The sequence below is a fragment of the Lampris incognitus genome, chromosome 14 (genome assembly GCF_029633865.1).
Source record: "Lampris incognitus isolate fLamInc1 chromosome 14, fLamInc1.hap2, whole genome shotgun sequence".
Taxonomy (NCBI): domain Eukaryota; kingdom Metazoa; phylum Chordata; class Actinopteri; order Lampriformes; family Lampridae; genus Lampris; species Lampris incognitus.
Window position 1 is genome coordinate 12,291,192 of NC_079224.1, and position 23,314 is coordinate 12,314,505.

The 23,314-nt window shown below is 45.1% G+C and overlaps 1 protein-coding gene across 3 annotated transcripts in view; it reads right to left on the bottom strand.

Annotated features, from left to right (window-relative positions):
- Positions 1 to 782: 782 nt before the first annotated feature.
- LOC130124278 (band 4.1-like protein 3) overlaps positions 783 to 23,314 on the bottom strand; it is a 71,645-nt gene continuing 49,113 nt past the window's right edge. Inside the window, exons 13-20 of one of the 3 annotated variants that reach the window (XM_056293734.1) lie at positions 19,441 to 19,506; positions 17,194 to 17,241; positions 16,827 to 16,904; positions 15,000 to 15,092; positions 13,475 to 13,573; positions 7,486 to 7,566; positions 6,940 to 7,055; positions 783 to 4,458 (exon numbers count right to left, since the gene is read on the bottom strand). In XM_056293734.1, the coding sequence (XP_056149709.1) occupies positions 6,945 to 7,055; positions 7,486 to 7,566; positions 13,475 to 13,573; positions 15,000 to 15,092; positions 16,827 to 16,904; positions 17,194 to 17,241; positions 19,441 to 19,506 (576 nt within the window). In that variant the 3' untranslated portion in view covers positions 783 to 4,458; positions 6,940 to 6,944. The remainder of the gene's footprint in view (positions 4,459 to 6,939; positions 7,056 to 7,485; positions 7,567 to 13,474; positions 13,574 to 14,999; positions 15,093 to 16,826; positions 16,905 to 17,193; positions 17,242 to 19,440; positions 19,507 to 23,314) is intronic. The other 2 variants (XM_056293735.1, XM_056293737.1) reach the window with 2 other exon arrangements.

Here is a 23,314-nt window from a genome sequence, read left to right on the forward strand (position 1 = left end):
CGCCTGTCAATCTCCCGCTCCATCCTACCCTCACTCGTGAACAAGACCCCGAGACACTTGAACTCCTTCACTTGAGGCAACAACTCGTCCCCAACCCAGAGGGAGCAATCCACCATTTTCCAGTAGAGAACCATGGCCTCAGACTTGGAGGTGCTGACTCTCATCCCGGCCATTTCACACTCAGCTGCAAATCGCCCCAGTGCGTGCCGGAGGTCGCGTTCTGATGAAGCCAACAAAACCACATCATCTGCGAAGAGCAGAGATGCAATTCTGAGGTTCCCAAAACGGACACACTCCTCACCTTGGCTGCACCTTGAGATCCTGTCTATGAATATCACAAACAGAATTGGAGACAAGGGACAACCTTGGCGGAGTCCAACACCCACCGAAAACGTGTTTGACTTTGTGCTGAGAATGGGGACACAGCTCTCACTTTGGTTATACAAGGACCGGAGTGTACAAGTACACGCTTCAGAGTGTAATGTACATTAGATACCATATCGCTGGAGATAATGTTTAGTAGTTTGCCAACATTTAGGGCTGTTTCTGTTGAAGTACTACTATCGCGAATTAGACCTACCTTTATTTATAACACATGATCTATTCATAACACAAACCACATCTTGCTACGTGTCATGAACCAGATGCTCTCTGAATCATCAATCAGCCCATTGTTATTCATTCAGCCAGAATAACTGACCTGACATATTTATGGAGAGATGTTATTTAAACATGTGAACACTCAATAACAAATTTGCTAAGGATGGCTTTCAATAATATAGTCAATAGTCAATACTTTATTTGTTGAGAAAATGACAAAAAATAAAAGTAATGCATTTGCCACTTTTATTTCTCCGCTAAGGGAACATTGTTGTACATGAACGATGGTGAGAGTTCAGGTATTCTAAGAGGGAGGAATTTCATGTGACGAACTTCCTCTGCATCCATACTGGACAGAATGCACAAGTTTGCATCTATACTGGACAATATGCAGCACTGTGCATCTATACTGGACAATATGCAGGAGTTTGCGTCTATACTGGACAGTATGCAGGAGTTTGCATCTATACAGGACAGTATGCAGCAGTTTGCATCTATACAGGGCAGTATGCAGCAGTTTGCATCTATACTGGACAGTATGCAGGAGTTTGCATCTATACAGGACAGTATGCAGGAGTTTGCATCTATACAGGACAGTATGCAGCAGTTTGCATCTATACTGGACAGTATGCAGCAGTTTGCATCTATACAGGACAGTATGCAGCAGTTTGCATCTATACAGGACAGTATGCAGCAGTTTGCATCTATACTGGACAGTATGCAGGAGTTTGCATCTATACAGGACAGTATGCAGCAGTTTGCATCTATACAGGACAGTATGCAGTAGTTTGCATCTATACAGGACAGTATGCAGCAGTTTGCATCTATACAGGACGGTATGCAGCAGTTTGCATCTATACAGGACAGTATGCAGTAGTTTGCATCTATACTGGACAGTATGCAGCAATTTGCGTCTATAGTGGACAGTATGCAGGAGTTTGCGTCAACAATGGACAGTATGCAGCAGTTTCTGGCCAGTCACACAAATCTGGCATGTCAAATATAGAAGACTTCAGAAAGTATTCATCCCCTTATACTTCATATTTTCTTTCTTGCTACACCTCCAAATTTTAATGTATTGAAGTATTTTTACACCCTTTACCAACACAACAACTCAACACATTTATAAAGCAAAAAAATGTTTTTCTCAAAAATTAAAGATTTACATTTCTCATACAGTATCCAGTCCCCCAGAGTGAATACTTTGTAGCTAGGCCTTTGGCAGCAATTACAGCTGAGTTTTCTTGGTTGTGTCTATGATCCTTGCAAACGCTAGTTTTTTTTAACCCCCCCTCAACACAAATATGTTTCAGCTCTACATAATTAAAAAGATGACATAGGTGAGCAGCAATTTTAAGGTTATGCCAGATTTTTAGTAGCATTTAAGTCTGGGGTTTGGCTGAAGATAGTGTTTTTACATGTGTGCTTTGGGTCAGTGTCCTTGTTGAACATGAATCTTCTCCCTATACACAGATCAAGAGACTGACCGACTGACCGATCAAGAGACTGACTGACTGAAATGAGCTCACCTCAAGTTTTGTCTGTATTTGCCCTCATCTTGCCTTTGATGGCAACAAGCTTTCCACGTCCTACAGCTGAAAAGAAACCCCATGGCATGGTGTTGTCACTTCCATGCTTGACAGGAGGGACGGTGTTCACCGGGTGTTGGGCTGTTTGGTTATCGCTTTGCTTTCAGGCCAAAAAGCTCAACACACATTTTTTTTCTTCCCTAAGATCTGATTTTTACAGTTGACTTCAAGCACACTCCAGGCATGACCTGATGTTTGTATTTCTAAGTGGCTTCTCGCCACTCTCCCAAATGGGCTGAAGCTGAAGTGCCGAAGAGACTGACCTCAACTCAGTTGCTCCCATTTCAGCTCTGCAACTCTGAACTTCGTAGCCGGTCAAGTCTCGTGACAGTTTCCCTTTTTGTCCAGTTGCCATGATGTTCCGAGGAAGGTTCAAAGCTTTGCTAATCTATTTCTAATCTTTGGCTCCAACTTTATCTCAAAACTGGTGGTTGTTGAGTCAGTTGGGAGACTCGGCGATATTTATATGAACAGTCATGGAAACCAGTGGTGGCTGGCCAATACAGGGCGCTGGGGTGCCGGCCCCTTCAGATAGCAAGAGATTAAAATCTACTTAAACATGTTAAATATAATTTAATTTAGTTGTATAAATCAAATAACTATGAAGTAAAAGTGTTTTCCAGTCTGTGAGCGCCTGTCAGCAGCCATTAAATATTGGTTCCAAATGGTATTTGGTTGATTTCTGTCTGAATACATATACTTCCTGGGTGAGGGGCGCCGGCCAGACGATACCTTATGTAAGCCCTCAAGTGAGCAGGTGAACTGAGGCTGCTGTCTGATGGGTTTCTTCAGATTTTCAGACACTCCCACTTTTATTGGCAGTGAATTGGTATTGTTTTAATGTTTTTTGATCTAATGTGATTGGACAATTCTCGTGGCTGTCAATCATGTTCACACCCACCACCACGCCTCGTCTCGATTTTAAATCATCCACCGTCTACCAACCCTGATAAAATCTATAGGCTACATCGTCCTTCTTAATAGTTCTGTGAATGTGTGGACATTAAAGCAGTTGTCAGGTGTGCTGCGCCAAGGTAAATTGCGCCCCCCCCCCCCAATCTTTTTAGCACCAGCCGCCACTGATGCAAACTTAACACAGGTGGACCTGAAATTTACATTGTGGACCTTGTCAGTGTGTTTTGTGATCGCTCAAGAAAACTGAATACTTTGGCCCAATCTAAGTTGTTATCAAAAGGGTGGTGAACACTTTTCCAGCTGAATAATTTTTAGGTTTTTTTATTTTTCATATAATTCTGTGGACACACAAATACTTTATTTCATTTTGCCATTATAGAGAATTACTTCTGTAGGAGTAGAAAAAAACCCATTCATGTATATTTTAAGCTCACTTTGCGACAAGGCAAAGCGAGCAATAATCGATGCAAGGTGAATACTTCCTGAAGCCACTACACGTACGTACAGCCATAAAATGCACTTGTCCACCCTCAGAAACATTCAAGGCTTGTACTGGCATACAAAAGTCACTTCATTTGCACTGAAACGCTGATTTCTCTCCTCTGGAGTTTTGCCAAAACAGTCTGTGTTTCAAGAAGTGTTGCAAATGGTGGAGTCACATGGTGAGAAGTAATAAAATACCCAAATGACAATTACAAAACAAAAAAATTATTCAAGTAGACAAGAAAAGTCAACTGCTAGGGATATGTTATTGTTTTCTCTAGGAAAGCTCGGTAATGTACAGTGTTGGGGTGATATCGATTTCTGCGGTGCCACTTACAATGAAAAAAATTATCACCGAGTCGGTGGAGTGAGTGAGACGATGCTGGCTGGCAAAGAGGTTGGCACTTCTACAGCGTGGGTATACGGCATGTGCTCTAGTGTATACAGCCTACAGCATTTTTAGGGTTTTTTTTTTCTTTTCTGGAGTGATGGCTTTATTTCATAAATAAATTGTCACTATAGTAATTACTCTCAATAATCATTAAAATGCATCAAAGACATAAGGCAGTGAAAGAAAAAACGTTTTGCTCGCTGCACACATGGATTCGTCGTGCAGATGGATAATAACCCTTTAATATATCGTACAGTTTATACGTACTGTATATATCTTGTCATTCTTTGATAATGCAACACTGCGTCCTTCTCATGCAAAATGCATTAGGTTTTTATTCCTGCGGGTGACGGGTGGGACGAGTGGTGAGCTGCAGCATTTGGAGAATAGGAGCCGACTTCTGTGTCCCGATGTAATATGTGGAATCCTGGATGTTGGGAGGTTGAGTCGTTGAATAGAAAACTGCCATCAGCCTCATTCCTACAGGTACACAGAAAACAGCAGCTTTAGTGCACGTTCAGTCATCTCCCAATCTCCCTCGCCATGCTCAAGGCACGTGGCATGACAGTGGAACCAAATACTTTGATAATGAGCCTGAAAATGAACCCGAGGCAACATCACTGCAGTGTTTTAAATCTCTAACAGATACTCAGAGGTCTACAAAGGGGGGAAAAAAGCCTGTTGATACACATGGGCTATGTGTTAGCTGGAGCCAACTTGCTGGCAGCGTCACCAGTGTCTCTTCTATATTTGCTATAACATTGACATTTTTTTTTGGGGGGGGGGGGGTTGCCCCTTTTTCTCCTCAACTGTACATGGTCGCTGCTCCACCCCCCTCTGCCGATCCAGGGAGGGCTGCAGACTACCACATACCTCCTCCGATACATGTGGAGTCGCCAGCCGCTTCTTTTCACATGACAGTGAGGAGTTTCACCAGGGGGACGTAGCACGTGGGAGGATCACGCTATTCCCCCCAGTCCCCCCCCCCCCAAAAAGGTGCCCTGACTGACCAGAGGAGGCGCTACTGCAGCGACCAGGACACATACCCACATCCGGCTTCTCTGCCGCAGACGCGGCCAATTGTGTCTGTAGAGACGCCCGACCAGGCCAGAGGTAACGCGAGGATTCGAACCGCTGATCCCCGTGTTGGGAGTAATATTGACATTTTTTTGACAGCCAAGCTAGCCAAGTATGTAAAAGTCAACATGAATAAAATCACAACCATCTGCTGACAGATACAAAAATGATTTATGATCGCTTGGCTTATGTCCTAAAAATCTGAGGTGTGGATGGGACTACATTTAGTGTTGACATTGTTGATCTAGATTTTCTCCACTTTCGTAAACATTTAGCTGCTCCATGTGTATCTACAGAGGTCAGAGGAAAGCATTCAAAAGACCACAAAAACACCGAGTTGACTGTTGATAGTCCTGTTGTGGGTGCAGGCATTCTGCAGGCAGACATGAAACAGCACAGCACATAAGGCTGAGGGCAAGTCCATGGAAAAAAAAAGTCAGCCATTTATCGTATACTGTGTCGCACAAGTACAAACCCGCACCCGCACACAAACACAAACACACGAGTCTCAATCTCTGTGCCTTGGGGTTATTTCATTCAAAAGCAAATGAAATACCAAGCCAGAGTGCGAAAAGTTGGTGTTGAACGAGACAAATACAGGAAGTATCCAGAGACAAACACGCTTTAATGAAAAGGGAGGCAAGATAGGGGAAACATCAACAGGGCGATGCTTTGTGATAGGATGGAATGAGAGGTTCCAGCACACAGCGCCACGCCTGTCATAACCCTGACAATACTGACAGACAAGTTGAAACACAAACCATTGCATTTGCAAAGTTAGTAAAGAAAAGAAAATGAAACAGACCCTGCGACAAGAACCTCTGGCATGCCACGAACACAAGCAAAGTTAGGCATTCAGTTCCCACTTCAGGGGATCATGCTAAAAATGGATGCACTCGTGGTTATGTAAAGTAACATCCAGCTAGACTTGTGTCGGATCATATTATTTCTGTTGTAAGAGTGAAGTCGGAATAAGAACCTAGAGACAGACTAAGGTGCATTTCTGTATGCATGGGATCAGATTTCAGTCAATGGACATGACTGTGCAGACCACAAGCAAGAGGCAGAGCTGGTTCGGTTGGTCTTCTGTACCTTATCACCGACTGTATCTATTGTAGGACTGCTGGTTGCTGACAAACGTTAAACTGGAATATTGTTTGCTCGATACAACAATTTCAATGTGACATGCAACTGTTGTGGCCATAGCTGTTTCTGTACAATGTTTTTATGCGTTTCATATACTAGATTATACAAAACGGATGTTTTTCCTCTGGTGTATAATGATGTTAAATGTGTCTTTTTTGATCACCGTACAAGAGTCTGCACTAGAATATCTTGTTTAGTGGGGGGATCTTAAAAGAACATTTTAGAAACTGCAGTATCTAATACTGCAATTTTATTTTTCTTGTTGAAAATTTGCACCGCTAGTCTATTGCATCTAAACATTCTTGATAGGGCTGTGGTAATGCAGGGACACAAAATAGCACCAACAATGATACACTACATAGATGCGGCAGTCATATCTGGGAAAATGGGACCATGTTTTATTTCCAGCAGGGGGGAGTGTTGCAAATAAATGACTAAGTATTGCATAAGGCTGCCAGTGGCATTACCTCGACATTATAAGCTGAGACTATAATATATACTCCCTGGATAGTTGATCTATCCCTGCTGGGGGTGGAGGTGCCAGAATGACGACAGCATGATGCACTGGCTGAGACTGTTAGTACTACAGAAGCAGGGCTGTCTGGTAGGAGGAAGCGCTGATGGGAAAAGCGGCATGCGGAGAAATGGTACGTAGACCAGCTTGCAAGATCAGCCCGACCCAGAAACTAGACCAAACCGGACTAGCGTAACCAAGACCGCAACCTCTAAACCTCTTACCTGGGTCAGTCCTCCCCCTCCTCTGGCGTGATCTCTGTCTCTTTATGTACCACTACTTTGGTCACTGACATGTCAGGGTGCTGCTCTTTGGCTTCCTTAATGGCCTGAGCCAGAGCCTACATATGGGGAATGCAGTGCCAGGAAGAACCACCAGGGGGAGACAGAGAGCGGGAAAGGCAGGGAGGTTGGGGGTGGGGGGGAGTGGGGATGATGTTGGATTGTAAGTTACACTTGTAATACTTGCAGTACTTGCAATGCTTGTTAAAGTCACACCACATGTTAAAAGGCTTTCTGTAAAAAGTCATGTTAGGCCACACTGCATCACGTTTATGAGTCTCTGTGCATGATAGTAGATGGTAAAAAAGGGGCCGGGGAGGACAAGTTGCCTGTTCAGCCTTCTACTTTTTTATGTCAAGATCAAATCACTGACGGTACAGAGAGATAGAGAAAGACTAAAGGAAGGTGAAAGAGAGCAGAAAGAGAAAAAAGAAGAGCTCATGAGACAAAACAAAACAAGGAAAGATAGTCAAGGAACTATGTCGACACCTGGTCGTGGTCGATGTCCGCATCTCCTGTGATAACAATCCTTTTCTCGATTCTTGTCTCCGATATTCCTCCTTTCACCGTCTGCAGAGAACAGAGGAGAGGACTCCGTTAAAATGCTTCACAGTGCTGAAACACAATTCATTCATTTGCACACAATGGTTGCCTGCTGTGGAATAAATAATTTGTAGCCCTAGTTTTGACATCTCTGAGTAGATGTGATGATATCATTTGGGGGAAAAAAGTCATCCTACTTGAAACTAGGTAATTTTCTCCCCTAAACCGGCTTCAGTTTTGCTCTCAGGATGCAATATGTTCTGCATTGCCCACCTGTATCTGATAGGACTCGTACTCTTAATACATATTTGTCAATGAAAGTACAGCTGAAAACTGCTATAGTAAATAGGCAAATGTGTTTTCTGACCCAACTACATAGCAGCTATACACCGATCAGCCAAAACCACCTGCCTATGTTGAGGTCCCCCTCATGCTGCCAAAAAACAGCTCTGACCAATCAAGGCATGGACTCCACAAGACCTCTAAAAGTGTCCTCTGGTATCCGGCACCAAGACGTTAGCAGCAGATCCTTTAAGTCCTGTAAGTTGTGAGGTGGGAACTCCATGGACCGGACATGTTTTTCCAGCACATCCCACAGATGCTTGATCGAATTGAGAGCTGGGGAATTTGGAGGCCAAAGCAACAATTGGAACTCGGTCATGTTCCTCAAACCATTCCTGAACAGTTTTTGCAGTGTGGCAACATTATCCTGCTGAAAAAGGCCACTGCCATCAGGGAATACCCTTACCATGAAGGGATGTACCTGGTCTGCAACAATGTTTAGGTAGGTGGTACATGTCAAAGTATTATCCACATGAATGTCAGGACCCAATGTTTCCCAGCAGAACATTACCCAGAGCATCACACTGTCTCTGCCGGCTTACCTTCTTCCCATAGTGCATCCTGGTGCCATCTCTTCCCCAGGTAAACGGCGCACATGCACCCGGCCATCCACATGACGTAAAAGAAAATGCGATTTATCAAACCATGCCACCTTCTTCTGTGGTCCAGTTCTGATGCTCACATGCCCAATGTAGGTGCTTTCGGCGGTGGACAGGGGTCATCGTGTGCACTCTTGACCGGTCTGTGGCTATGCAGCCCCATACACAGCAAGCTGTGATGCACCGTGTGTTCGACTCTTGTCTATCATAGCCAGCATTAACTTTTTCAGCAATGTTAGCTACAGTAGCTCTTCTGTGGGATCCGACCAGACGGGCTAGCCTTCACTCCCCACAAGCATCAATGAGCCTTGCGCACCCATGACCCTGTTGCCGGTTTACCGGTTGTCCTTCTTTGGACCACTTTTGGTAGGTACTGACCACTTGCATACCGGGAACACCCCACAAGACCTGCTGTTTTGGAGATACTCTGACCCAGTCATCTAGCCATCACAATTTGGCCCTTGTCAAGGTCGCTCAGATCCGTACACTTGCCCATTTTTTCCTGTTTCCAACACATCAACTTCAAGAACTGACTGTTCAACAACCATTATTAACCCCTCCCTGTGGAACAACAAAAACCATAAGATTAAAAAAAGAGTCACCTATGTAAGCCTAAATGTGAGGGGGGCTTGGCTTTGCTGGACTTCATATAATATTACTATGCAGTGAATGTCAGAGTGTTTTACTTCCATTCCTTTCAATATTCTCCTAACTGGCTAATGCTAGAAAGGGAAGCCAGCCACCCATATAAACCAGAGACCATTCTACTGGCGCCTAAATATAATGGCAATGTGTTAATACACGCATCAGATGACATTTGGAAACAGACAGGCAAACATGTCCACTGGAGCGCAATGTACCTACTGACGCCAATCGTAAAACCTTTCATCCCCCCTTTCCACGTTGGACCCTACGTTCAAGACATGGGAAAGAGCTGGTATTACGACCATATCAGACCTGCACATTGAGGGTGTTTTTGCCTCATTTCAACAAATTGTTGACAAGACAGGACTGCCTAGACAAGACTTCTTCAAGTACTTACAGATAAGGGACTATGTCTGGAAATGTGTCCCCTCCCTATAAGACAATGATTCATGCCATAATTAGGGCAATTGTCAGATGTTCTCCTTTTTCCCCTCATTTTATATCAGACCTTTACATGAATATACAAGAGGGCAAAGTAGACACTTCTAATATAAGGGTACTGTAGGAAAGAGATCTGTATCTTGATTACTGAGGAACAACGAGTCATAGTCTGAAACAGATACACAGATAGTCCATAAACGTTAAGACATTGCCTCACCCAATTTAAGATCATATGCAGACTATTATTAGGTGACATTTCCCATTATTCCCCTTCGTTTCACCAAAATGTGAGAAATGTGAGACGAGTGAGGCCACTCTTGCTCACAGTTTTATACAATGTCCCAAGATTGAGAATTACTGGATTTATGTTTTTAAACTGGTCCGAGCACCAGAGAAGGAGCGGTATACCTGGTGGACATACTGAGTATAGCACTCTTCTAGTTGTTTTTGTGCCATGTGGTGTGTGTGTGAACCAAGGATCAGCTCCGAGCCCTTTATTGTTTGCAGTGGTGATGGACGGACAAGATCAGGCAGGAGTCTGGACTATGGTGGACTATGACGTTTGCAGATGACATTGTGATCTGTAGCAAGAGTAGGGTGCAGGCTGAGGAGAGCCTGGAGAGGTGGAGGTATGCACTGGAGAGAAGAGGAATGAAAGTCAGTAGGAGCAAGACGGAAAACCTATGAATGAATGAGAGGGAGGACAGTGGAATGGTGAAGATGCAAGAAGTAGAGGTGACGAAGGTGTATGAGTTTAAATACTTGGGGTTGACTGTCCAAAGTAACAGGGAGTGCAGAAGAGAGGTGAAGAAGAGTGCAGGCAGGGTGGAGTGGGTGGAGAAGAGTGTCAGGGGTGATTCGCGACAGAAGGGTACCAGCAAGAGTTAAAGGAAAAGTTTACAAGATGGTTGTGAGACCAGCTATGTTATATGGTTTGGAGACAGTGGCACTGATGAAAAGACAGGAGGTGGAGCTGGAGGTGGCAGAGTTGGAGATGCTAAGATTTTCATTGGGAGTGATGAAGAAGTACAGGATTAGGAACGAGTACGTTAGAAGGACAGCTCAGGTTGGACGGTTTGGAGACACAGCAAGAGAGGCAAGATTGAGATGGCTTGGACATGTGTGGAGGAGAGATGCTGGGTATATTGGAAGAAGGATGCTGAATATGGAGCTGCCAGGCAAGAGGAAAAGAGGAAGGCCAAAGAGGAGGTTTATGGATGTGGTGAGAGAGGGCATGCAGGTGGCTGGTGTGACAGAGGAAGATGTGGAGGACAGGAAGAGATGGAAACGGATGATCCACTGTGGCGACCCCTAACGGGAGCAGCCAAAAGTAGTGGCAGTAGTAGTAGTAGTAGTAGTAGTAGTAATAATAGTAGGTGTGTGTGTGCAATGTGGTTGCTGAGTGACACAGAGGAAGATCTGATGGTGATGCTGTCTCTTTGGTGTTAATCCAGTAGTGCATACAGTGCACTATAGTGTATTTTCTATGTTGCTGTGTTGACTGTATTGGCCCCCGTATGAGAAATGTGTTTATATGTATGTGTGTGTGTGTGTGGGGGGGGGGGTGCAGTTCATTCCTGAAGGCCCTGACTGAAACCCCATGTTACACTAGATAATAAATCTGAATAACATGACGAATATGGCCCTGTGATGGACTAGCGGCCTGTCCAGGGTGTCTCCCCGCCTGCTGCCCAATGACTGCTGGGATAGGCTCCAGCGTCCCTGCAACCCTGAGTAGGATAAGCGGTTTGGATAATGGATGGATGGATGGATGGCTGGATGTTTTTTCACCTGTCTGTATGTGTGTTTGTGTGTGTATGTACCTGTAAAACAGAAAAAAACAAATGAGGGTTTGTGTATGTGTATGGCCTAACGTGGTGCTTGATTATGCTGTCTGTCTCCAAGACAGACCGCCTGATTGCTGCATCGCTATTAAAATATTTGTTTCAGTTACAGCTTATGCTAAGCCCTGTTATTAGAAAATATCCCTTGTTATTTCTTTGTTATTATTTTCTGTTTCATTATTAATTAAAGATTGTAATCTTATCGTGCCCTTCTTCATATCTGTTACTCGTTCTAACAAAAGCAACGGTGTATGTATCTTATTTGTAACTGTCAGTAACCGTCCCAAACACTTCAGTAAAACGTCTTGATGCATGCTCAATAATCCAGGTCAGAAAATCAAAGAAAGTTGAATCACTTCATCTGGATACAATGTTTACTGAGAGAAACGTTTCATCACTCATCTAAGTGACCTCTTCAGTCTAAGCTGACTGCAGGTATCCCACCCTTATAACACCTCTATAAAGAATACACCTTTATAAACAATACATGGTCATTCCCTCCAAGTCTCTTCATGTGCGTTCTTGTTGATGAAGCAGTGGAGATAATCCGTATGAAATTATAAAGTGACTCCACCCTTAGCAACAGGACCACCCTTAAAACTGACCAAGTATGTCTGCTCCTGAAGCTGTGTCTTCAGTCCACATACTTCACATACAGGGTCCACATACTTCCTGGCTTTGACAAATGCCCAGTTAAGATAACCACACTTAACCAGGGCCTGTTTAATGTGGTATTTCTCCCCTTCCTCGGCCGCTGTGTCAGTGGGGACGTTGTCAGCTCGGCGGTACAGTGCCCTGATGACTCCTAGTTTGTGCTCCAGTGGACGATGTGAGTCAAACCTTAAATATTGATCAGTATGTGTTGGTTTACGGTAAGCATCAACAATCAAATGTTCCCCATCCCCAATTGCAATTTCACAGTGTAAGAAGGCTAACCTGTCATTTTCACATCCTCCCTGGTGAACTTGATGTGGTGTCCACAGACTTAATGTGGTCGGTGAAATGTGGTACATCCTGACATTTAATTTTAACCCAGGTGTCGTCCACAAATCTGAACAATGGCTGGGTGCTGTCTCTGGATAGGACATCAGAGCCCTCTTTTTCACTTCCTCCATATACAAGTTGGCCACTACAGGTGAGACTGGGGAACCCATAGCACACCCATGCCTCTGCCTATAGTAGTGCCCCCTGTATGTGAAGTATGGGGACTGAAGACACAGTTTCAGGAGCAGACACACTTGGTCAGTGTTAAGGGTGGTCCTACTGCTGAGGGTGGGGTCGTTTTGTAATTTCATATGGACTACCTCCACTGTCTTGATGCATGCTCAATAATCCATGTAAGAAACTCAAAGAATGTGGTTCTTTGACTACCTCCACTGCTTCATCAACACGAACGCACGTGAAGATAATTAACATCATAAGAGGCCATTGTTTCCTCCCCCTCCATAATGATGTCCCTTACCTTATCCACAAGATTACACATGGCTATTGAAACTCTAGTTAATAGTCACGCCCATATTTGCATATCAAACTGATGGTTTCGGTCATTGTATTGTTTATAAGGGTGGGGATACCTGCAGTCAGTTTAGACTGAAGAGGTCACTGAGATGAGTGATGAAACGTATCTGTCAATAAACGTTGCGTCCAGATGATCTGATTCAAATTTGTTTGAACTTCAATAAAATATCTTGCTGCCTAATATATCCCACCCCTTGATAGGCGCCACTGTAAAGAGATAATCAATGTTATTCACTTACCTGTCAGTGGTTTTAATGTTTTGGCTGATCGGTGTATATTTGGGTCAGACAGAAGAGCTGTGTGTCTCCACTCTCTCCAGACCGGAGGGTGTGGGTAATGAGGCATATCATTCTATCACCCCCCCCCCCACACTCCTCAACCTCTTCTTTACATGCTTACAAATAGTGCATTAGGCAGGAAAATGGTCAGATTGGGAGACGGGGCAGGGGCTGGCGTTACCCATTAATACAGCTCCATTACACTTCTGTAGACATGTGCAGGCTACAAGAGATTACAGGCAAAACGGAACAACTGATGACCCCTGACCTTTGTGATGTGTGTGGTCGTGGTGGTGCTGGTGGTTTCCGAGGTGATGGTCTGGGCGCTCAGCAACACCCCGGGGTCTGCGTCGCCGTTGGCGTCGACCTGTTGATAGTCAAACGCTGTGTTTTGGAAGGACATTCAAACTTTCAAATGTTAAAATGACAGAGGAAGACATTTTTGGAGTCTCGAGGGAAAAATGTACATCGGTGGTGGTTGTAATCTCAATGTGTCGGAGCAAATCAGAGAGACACCCCCCCCCCTTTGCCCCCTTAGCCTACTCCTTAATATCTTTTTAGATAACTGATACAAAAAGGAAGCTTAAACCTGTGGGTAACAGGGGTGGGATGATACTGGATCGAATTCCAAATCGTTCGATACAGTCTTCACGGTTCAAGACGCTCCCCATTTCGCAAGTTCGTGTGTTATTAACACTAGAACGACCGGGATTTCACTCCTACCTAAAATGACCATGGGCGGTCAAAATGACCGCTGGTTTTTAAACTCTATATTCTGTCACGATAAATACCCAGTTGAGATATTAATGCATTGCATATGTTAGTATGTCTGTTAGGAAACGACTGACACCAAAATTAACATTTCAACAACTATAATACTGCAGCGAATTCAGGAGGCAGCTGGGACGCGAACCCGGGTCGCCCGCACCACGGGCAACTGCGCTAACCAGTTGACTAAAGGGTCCGACCCGTTAGCCAACGGGCTAGCGAGTCTACACATCTGTAATTATTACAATACAAATTTTCAAACAATTTAAAATGGCTGCTGTCCAACACATGTAAATACTGCAACGCCTCGGTGGTAGTCTGGAACGGCGGCTGTACCCAGACATGTTGGAAATACTACCTGAAAAACTAAACGGAAAACACATATCGCTAATCTAACAAACGTAATAAGGCATATAAAACGTGGAATGTAAAAAAAGAACGTTGCGAAGGAAATGACGCGAACAACACACGTCATAGTGACATGATGCGCACGATGATGCGCAAATTACGCGCGGTCATGGTCGTTTTAGGTAGATCTTATGGTTTCTTTTTTTGTGCAATTGATCTAAACTCGTTTTAATGCAGATATATGCAATTTTAGGAGCATTCAGGGAGCGGCAGGTCTGTATCTTTTTCCGCCCACAAAGTAATTAAACTTTGAAAATCCAAAATGCTCAAAGTGACCGCCTGGGTCGTTTTAGTAGTTTTAACATTTTTAAAGTAAAGCAATTGTGTTACACAACGAGAAAAGATGGCACAAAATGTTGTGAGAACTTCTGCACTTGCGTTACGTTTGAGTACGTGCCTTGATGATGCCAAAATGCTGGGCCTGATTCTTACAATAAATGAAAAACAGAGAACGGCGGTGGTGTTTTGTCTCTTGCTCAACCAAGGCGTCCACTGTATCGTGTTGAATTGAAACCATGAGCCCTGAATTGTGAGACGCATCGAACCGTGAGATGTGTGACTCCGCCCGCCCCTAGTGGGTGATATTACGGTTTCAGGTGTATGTAGGTCATCAGTACCTCTGCTGCCTCGTAGGTGATGGTCTTCGTCTCTGTGTGGACTACAGGCACCTCTTTGGTACACAGCTCTTCCTGCTGCACAGCCTCAGGACTCTGAAGAAATAAGCAAAAAACGCAAACAGAAGGAAGGAGATGTGAGTGTACATGTTGGTAAAATACCAGACCAACAAGAACGCCAGATGTTCTAGTTCTCAACACAAACCTTGGGTGTCGTGTCTTTGGCATTCCTAACTTCACGGCTGTGCTTTGCTGACTGTGTGGCTTTGTCCTTAAAATAGCCAACACTTCTACAGCACCACAACAAACATAATCGAATCCACACAAACCAACGCAGCATGCTCGTAAACTAAGCCAGCGACTGTCATTTACAGGCATGCAGATATGTTTACGTGGAGCGGGGAAAATGAGTGAGATGCAAATCACAAGGTTTTCATCAAGTGTGTGTGTGTGTGTGTGTCTGCGCGCACGCTATTAGGTAGGTTCCCTGATTCAGTCAGGAACAAACAGTGAAGCTAGAAAACTGAGATGGAGGTCCATGCTGAGTTTTGCCCCAGATTATTAGTGGCAGACTGTGCCAGCGAGACACGAAGGTATCAGGTGAGGTGAGGTTACTGGGCCCTGGATGAGGGGCTGGTGCAAGGCTAGGGTTACCTCTGGCTGAGGAGTGGCTGGAGGTGTGCGTGTGAGTGGGCTCTCAGGGGTCCGAGTGTTGATCTGAGTCTCTTCCTGACAGCTTGACTTCTGGTTATCTTCATTCGGTCCATCATCCCATACTTGAGCCTGGCTTACCCGTTCTTCCTTCCAGGCCACATGTACCCGTTTTGCAGTCATTGCACTGACACAGTCCATTACTTGTTCCAAATTCCTTTTTTTCTCCTCTTCTTCTTGCATCTGCTCTCCATCCGTTACCGCTCTCCCTGCCGCCTCTTCCGTCCTCTCAAGATCATCTTCTGGGCTTTCCATTCTAACGTAGTGGTATTTCTTCTTTTCATGAGGTAAGTTCTTTGAGAGGTCTTGAGAGCTGTTCTCTTCTTCTGCCTCCTCTGAACATGGCAAGCCTTTCGTGGAACATTTTTCCTCCTCCTCAACAGTATCATCCAACTCTACTCCTCTGAAGTACTGCACCATTGTGGAGAATTGAACTTTCTTGCCATTTACCTCTGTGTGCTCTCTCTCCTCAACCTCTTTTACAAATGTGGGTATGTCCACTTGCTGTTCTAAAGCCAACCCCAACCTGCCCGCTGCAGCTTCATCTTGGCAGCCTTCCTGCTTAGGTGAAAGAAGCGCCTCTTCATTTTCATAATTGTCTGCTTTTGGGAAGTACACAGGCTCAACGATGACCCTGGAAAGTCCGTCTTCCTCTATGATCATCAAATCCCCGTCCTTGGCACCTGGAAACCTCCTCTCCTCCTCCTCGTCTCTCCCCACCTCACGCTCTGCTACTGCTGCTGAGCACAGCACTGCAGGCTCAAGAGGCAAGGGAGTATAAGCAAGCCAGTGATCACCTACACCCCCTGTTTTTTCTAGCATGTGTACTTTGGCTGTTGGCTCCGACTCTGTGGATGCACTTTGTTGAACTTTTCCTTCCGATGGTCCAATTAGTATGGGCACAGCACTAACAGAGTCGGCTGATCTATCCTCTGCAGTACGTTCTCTGACATTTGCTTCCGGTGTCTGTGTGTTGACAGCGACTCCTGCCCCCGACACTGATGCTACACCACAGGCCACGGTCATGTCTGTGGGGTCCATAAAAACTGGTTTGGGTGTGGGCTGTAGTGCCTCCACTGCGTTGTGTGGTGGCCCAGCCTTTGTTGTGTGGATATTCACCGTGGGCCCTGTCGACTCGGCCGGCATCGCCTCTGTCTCCTCAGCAGCTCCCTGCTTCTCCTCTGACCTGGCTGATGTCTGTGAAGGATAACAATCCCATTAGATGACTGTCTCTATCACACTCGGAAAAAAAAAGAAAAGGGAGGGGGTCACACGCCACAAGGTCTTGCATCACGCCTGTTAGAGATAAACAGTTTGTTATGTAGTTCTTTGGCAGAATAAGAACTCCATATAGAATCACAAATAAATAAATAAAAAGGTAGGGATACTTTCAGACAATCTACATGTTTTCATTTCAACCGAAGAAACCAAAAACACCTCTGTGGCTTATTCTTTACTGTAGGAGGCCCTGGGAGGGCATGGTCACCTTTGGTGAGGTGGGACTCAGAGAAGAGGAGACCCATCCCAGCGTTGACTGATGGGACAGATGGAGAGAGAGACATATATGAAGAGAGAAGAAAGAGAGGACAGTCAAAAAAAGGACCCGGTGAATACCAGACAAAGAGCAAATAGAGAGAACGGGAAAATGACAGCTCTGACTAAAAAAAAAAAGTATTGATTGTATGGGTATTTTAACAATTTGATTGCCTACAATCTCAATCCATTGATACTAAAACCAATTTGAATAAATCCCCAAAACATTAAGTGAGCAGAATTTTGTAGGACTGGTATGGCTACCAATAGCACATTTCCAGTAATGTGTATGTTTTGCAAAAACTGGTAATCGAGAGCATTTGGAAATCTCCGTTCAATTGGACCCATACAATTTTATCCTGTTTAGCCTTCTGCTGGTGGAGGCACGGGGGATTGTGGAGAGGGAGGCGGGGGGGTAACTGCAGCGGTGGCACGGGGCCAGGGCTATGAAGTCACTGCTTAGGTGGTTCAGATGATTAGAGAGCTGAAAGAAAAAGTGATGTTGCTGAGCAAACAACAATCCCCCCCCCCAAACAAACAAAGCCAACAAAACCCTTCTTTTCTCCCCTCATTAATGGTTAAAGCCAGCTGCTAAAATAAGGTAAGCGTATTATCAGTGAAAAAAAAAAAATCACAACAGAAAAACACTTGTATCAAAAAGAAGCAGAGCACCTGAGGGCAACAAAAGCCTGCAGGTTTGGCAGGTTTGACGGTACACGCTAATCGCTTCGGGCCATGCAAAGCAGTTGGTTATACTGTCGATAAACTGGCTGGGCTACAGGTTAATGGGGTGGGAGGCTGTGGGGGTTGGCGATGATGGGGGTGTGGTAGGAGGTTAACTTAGGGTTGAGCTTGTCATACAGTACCACCGCTAGGGACGTAGTCGATGGCTCTGTAAGAATTTGAGCGGCGGTTGGGCTGGTCCGTGATTGCTCAGTCTGGACCTCCTCAAAGGTGAAGAGCTCTGTTTTCTGTCGGACTTCATGAAAGGTCTTCGTCTGTTCAACATACTTGGTGGACAAGCTCACATCCTCTGCTCCTTCGGTTGTATTTGTCACCTCGGACACCCATGCTGCCATGGCCTTCTTTGGCGAGTCGACCCCTTTGGACCGAGTCAGCTCGACCTGTTTGGTCTCCACCATCACACATGTCTTGTCTGTTGTAGCATCTGTCTTGCTGGCTGTCTCTTCTTTGATGGCTGGAGCGACATCCTTTATTTCAAAGGCAGAAGGGGATTTTTCCTCATCAGCTTGGGTCTTTTCAGAGATAACAGGCTCCTCCTTCTCGCGGCGCATCTCTGTCTCTCCCCTCTCGGTGTCCATGTCGTCCTCCGCCTCCTTCAGGATAATGAGAGTCCCTCTCTTGTCACTGATGGCCTGGGACACCTCCTGTCTGACGGCACTGGGGCTTATCTTCACCATGGACCTCTCCGACACCTCGTCCTGTGACTCGGGAGTCTTCTTCTTCTCCTCTTCCTCCTCCTCCTCCTCCTCCTTCTTTAAGGCCCCATCGGTGAAGACATCATCATCCATGGTGGTCGACAGACTGATTCCATGTGGCCCCGAGGATGTGGCTCCATCCGTAATGATAGTATCCAACACGTATTTCACCACGTATCCTGGCGCCTGGGGGAAACAACTAGCTTATTGAGACTGGGCCGGTTAAGCTGATACACAAGAGGGCATAGTATAAGAGGTGGAGACACACAAACGACACACAGTACCACTGAACTAGAGACTCAGAGTTCATGTGTATAACGCCCACGTGCACACTGAGCTCCATAAGTATTTGGACAGAGATTTGTCTCTTAATGCACCCTGGCCCTCCACCCAGTTTTTCTTGTAAGGAACTCTGAAATAATCTTTAATAGAAAAATAAAAGAGTTGCATGATGACCAATATTATACAAAAACTCACGCAACTTCAGATGTTACTTTGAAGAAGGGCCAGACTGTGTACAACAAGGTATATACTCTTTTGTATGGTAACCTTTAGGCCCAAATATTCAGACCATCTGAGCTTTAACCACAAATTCGATGTGCCTTAACACATCCAAAGTAACGCTCCAAATGATTCAAAACTGTGAAAGTCTGTATACTATGGAGCTCACTGTGCTGCAGACCCAAATGCTGAGGGCAAGATACGGCCAACACACAAAGAAACAGGTTTGGCGGCAAGAAACAAAACGGGCGGCAGCTTACCTCAGTGGCGTTAGCTTCTAGTTCCTTCTTTACCACACCTTCCACAGGCTCCTCCTCATCTTTAGCCTACAGGAAAACAACAGAGATGTCATACAGAACACAGCAGACAAGACAAAAGATGTGATGCGACTTGACGATATCATGCCCCATGGAAGTTCCCATGAAAAGGCACTTGATCCCAAAACACTTCAAGAGAAGGAGCAGCTCTCTCATTTCAGCCAGTCAAACCCAGTTGATGGCAGTGATTCAACTTGAATGACGGTAATTAGAGATGCTCCTTTATCCTGTGTTATCTCATCACATTACAAAGCAAGTCCCATGCTGAGAACACAGTGAGACACTTTGATAAAGCGTTTCTTAACTGCAGCCATACTACTGACTATGATGATTAAAAGTCATATATTAGTGATTAATGACTACATTCATTACCCACACAGAAGTATTTTATGTTAATCAGAGATACAGCAAAGACCTGGCAAAGAGACAGACTCGTGGGATTATGAATTCATTTTATTATCACACAAATTCTTGGCACAAGTGTACAAAAATTTCCTAACAATACTATAAGGGTGCAAGTACCCTGCAATAATATAATGCGATAGACCTAGGATTATAAAACATAATGTGCTAGTAAGATCTTAAACACACTACATCTGACGGAGTGTGAAATGACTACTGGGCTGAGTGTGAACTCTGTGATAATGTGTGAATGCGACTCCTTGGCAAGGTCATGCTTTGCACACATGCCGTTAATCAGTCTTGGACAACATCTTACATCCTGAGGGTGCAGCGGCTCAATCATGGGCGCCTCGTCCGCTTTTGGAGAGCGGGCGGGGGACGAGGAGAGTCTCTTCTCCCACTCCGTAATGCCTGGAGTGCTTCCCGTCTCCAGGAAGGAGCGCTTCAGCTCGCTGATGTTGGTCTGATGCTTGACCAGCTCGGCTGAAGTTTCGGTGTCCTAGCCGATTAATTACGATATAGGGAGAGAGATAAGGCCGGGGGCAGTTCGGGCGGGACGGCGGGTCATGCTTTAAGTACTTACTGGTAGCGTGCACACTTGATCAACACGGTAAGAAAAACATACAGGGTAGAGAGGTTTTGAAGCCTGCTGATAATTAAACACTGATATATATCAGAGTCAACAGCTTCTAAACCTCCAAACTCCCTCTGTACACTGCAAAAAAATGTTTTCTTTTTCTTGGAATATTGCCCCCTTTTCATCCCAATTGTACTTGGCCAATTATCCTACTCTTCTGAGCTGTCCCAGTCCCTGTTCCACCCCCTCTGCCGATCCGGGCAGGGCTGCAGACTACCACATGTCTCCTCCGATACATGTGGATTCTCCAGCCGCTTCTTTTCACCCTACAGTTAGGAGCTTCGCCAGGGGGATGTAGCGTGTGGGAGGATCACGCTATTCCCCCCCAGTTCCCCCTCCCCCCCGAACAGGCGCCCCGACCGACCAGAGGAGGCGCTAGTGCAGCGACCAGGACACATACCCACATCCGGCTTCCCAACGGCAGACACGGCCAATTGTGTCTGTAGGGACACCCCGACTGAGCCGGAGGTAACACGGGGACTCGAACCGGCGATCCCCGTGTTGGTAGGCAACGAAATAGACCACTACGCTACCCGGACGCCCCTCTGCAATAAAATATGTTAATGAGCCATTTCATCTACACCTGAGTCTTAAAAACCTGTGGCAAAAAATTAATCTAGTGTAGCAATTAATCTTATTCAAGAAGTGGAAAAAAATTCAAAAAGCAGTAAAATAATTTCACTCGTTTACAGTGTAAATCAGCTTGTTTCAACCTTTTTATCGAGTCACTAGTGACCTCAAGGCTCGTTTCAAAACACTTAAGAATTTCGCAATTTGATGAAACTGCATTGGGAGCCAGAGTAATCAGCTCAGCCCAACTGAGCAAAATGTCCTACACTAGTTTTAATCAACCCAAGGTATCAATACTGAATTTTAGAATAAATGACTCATTAAGATGGACATCATTTTGTAGCTTGTACATCGGTCCCTGTTGAGATGCTGTGCAGCTACCTGTAAATGCTTTCTCCGTGTACTGATTTAATATTCAGCAAATTAATGGCAAAATAAAAGGTCCATCTACAGCGTGGTTTTAATGGATATAATAGCTGGAGGTTAAATGCTGAGGGGGCATTTAAACCATCTCATGCTGAAAATAAAAATGTTCATGCATATCTTTTAACGAGTATAGTTTAGTACAACACTCCCAATTCTCGTTAGAATCAGAAAACTCGGCAAACCGTGACACTTGACCAATTTCTTTGTTATTGCCTCATCCATCACACGAATGGGTTTCGACACCCAGAATGAAGTCTGCTACACCGCGGACGCCATTGTAATAGTAACTCCAATCCACACAGGAACTCCAAAGAAGATGTTTAATACCGACACAGCAACGAGTGAGCCATGTTTTTTTTTTTAATCGCAGTCCAGTTTTTCACACCAAAGTACCTGCATGCATCTTAGCATCATGCTTCGTTTTCTTACCAACCTCGAGCATCAGGTTACTATGCCTGATAAAAACGTTCTCCCCTTTCACCCGTCTTATGAAACTATACTGTGAAGACAAAGAAGGGGGAGAACCCGTCAGCTTGAAGTTTGCCTTTCCACGTTACGCTGCGTCGTCTGGAGAAAGGGGAGTTTTGCTTGACTTGACCTTCTATAGCTGTAAATGACAGGGTGGTCAAAAATAAAATCACCCCCGGAGGGTAACTGCACCATAAATGAATGCTAGCGGGGGGGGGGGGGGGGGACAACAACCCAATGATAGTAAATGATAAATCGAACCTGCAAACAATCGATTTGATTCTTTGACAACGGGTTTGAGCAGCAACAGAAACTTTAAGCGCCGTTGCACCACTTCAACAACACAAGCACAGACAGAAATGAGCCGGGATGAAATGGTGCCGTTTTCAGAAACAGCGGCAGCTTTGCGGCAGTTTTTGTGGCCCGAACTCGTGGGCAACTGAACACTCGGCCTGGCGTGTGGCGGCGGTGGCGTGCGTGTCAACAGCAGCAAGCAAGACTGGCGGACAGCACAAACTGACTGATGGTGTCGGGGTAGCTCAGTGCATCCGCTGGTGGGGCGATGCAGTGAGCTGGGCTACGAAGCGAGCCCATTGTACCTGAGTCCGCATCTCAGAGTCCTCCTCTGCCTCCGACTGGCGGCAAGTAGGCGGGGGGGAAGCCAAGAGAGACAGGGTGAGACGGGAAAGAGGAGCGATAAGGAGAAAAGACGTTGAGGGAGAGACGGGTCCGGGGAGAAGGATGGGAGAGGGGGGGGGGCAGCAAAGAGGAGCATGCAGAGAGACAGAAGAGGGACAACACAGCAGGTAGAGGAAAAGTGTGGCACACAAATATATTAGACAACCAAGGCACAGAAGGAGAGTGAGACAGGAGTATTAACGGTCGGGGTGACACGGTAAAACGACAGACATGGCAGAGAGAGAGTGATAAAGCGGAATACTTATGAGTAAAGCAATATGTACATCCAGTTCAAAGTTTATGCACTTTATGAGGAAAACAAGAAGGAAAAAGTTAATCAGCACAAATGGCATGCACTTTCTGCGTGCATCACCTGCTGGAATACATTTCCTATAAAACCCTTAAACTGGTTCAGTAAGAGCATTCCACCTAAAAGGTTTTGCTCACGCTTTATAATGCGTAGCTTAAAATACCGATTAAAATCTGAGTAACAGGGCACCTATAAGCTCTTACAACACTTGTTTGTTAACACAAGCAAACGGCTTAGAACTAATCACCATCATAATCTTAAAACTCATTTAATGCTAATAGTAGCATTACAGGAAAAATGTATACGAAGATTAATCAGAATTTACA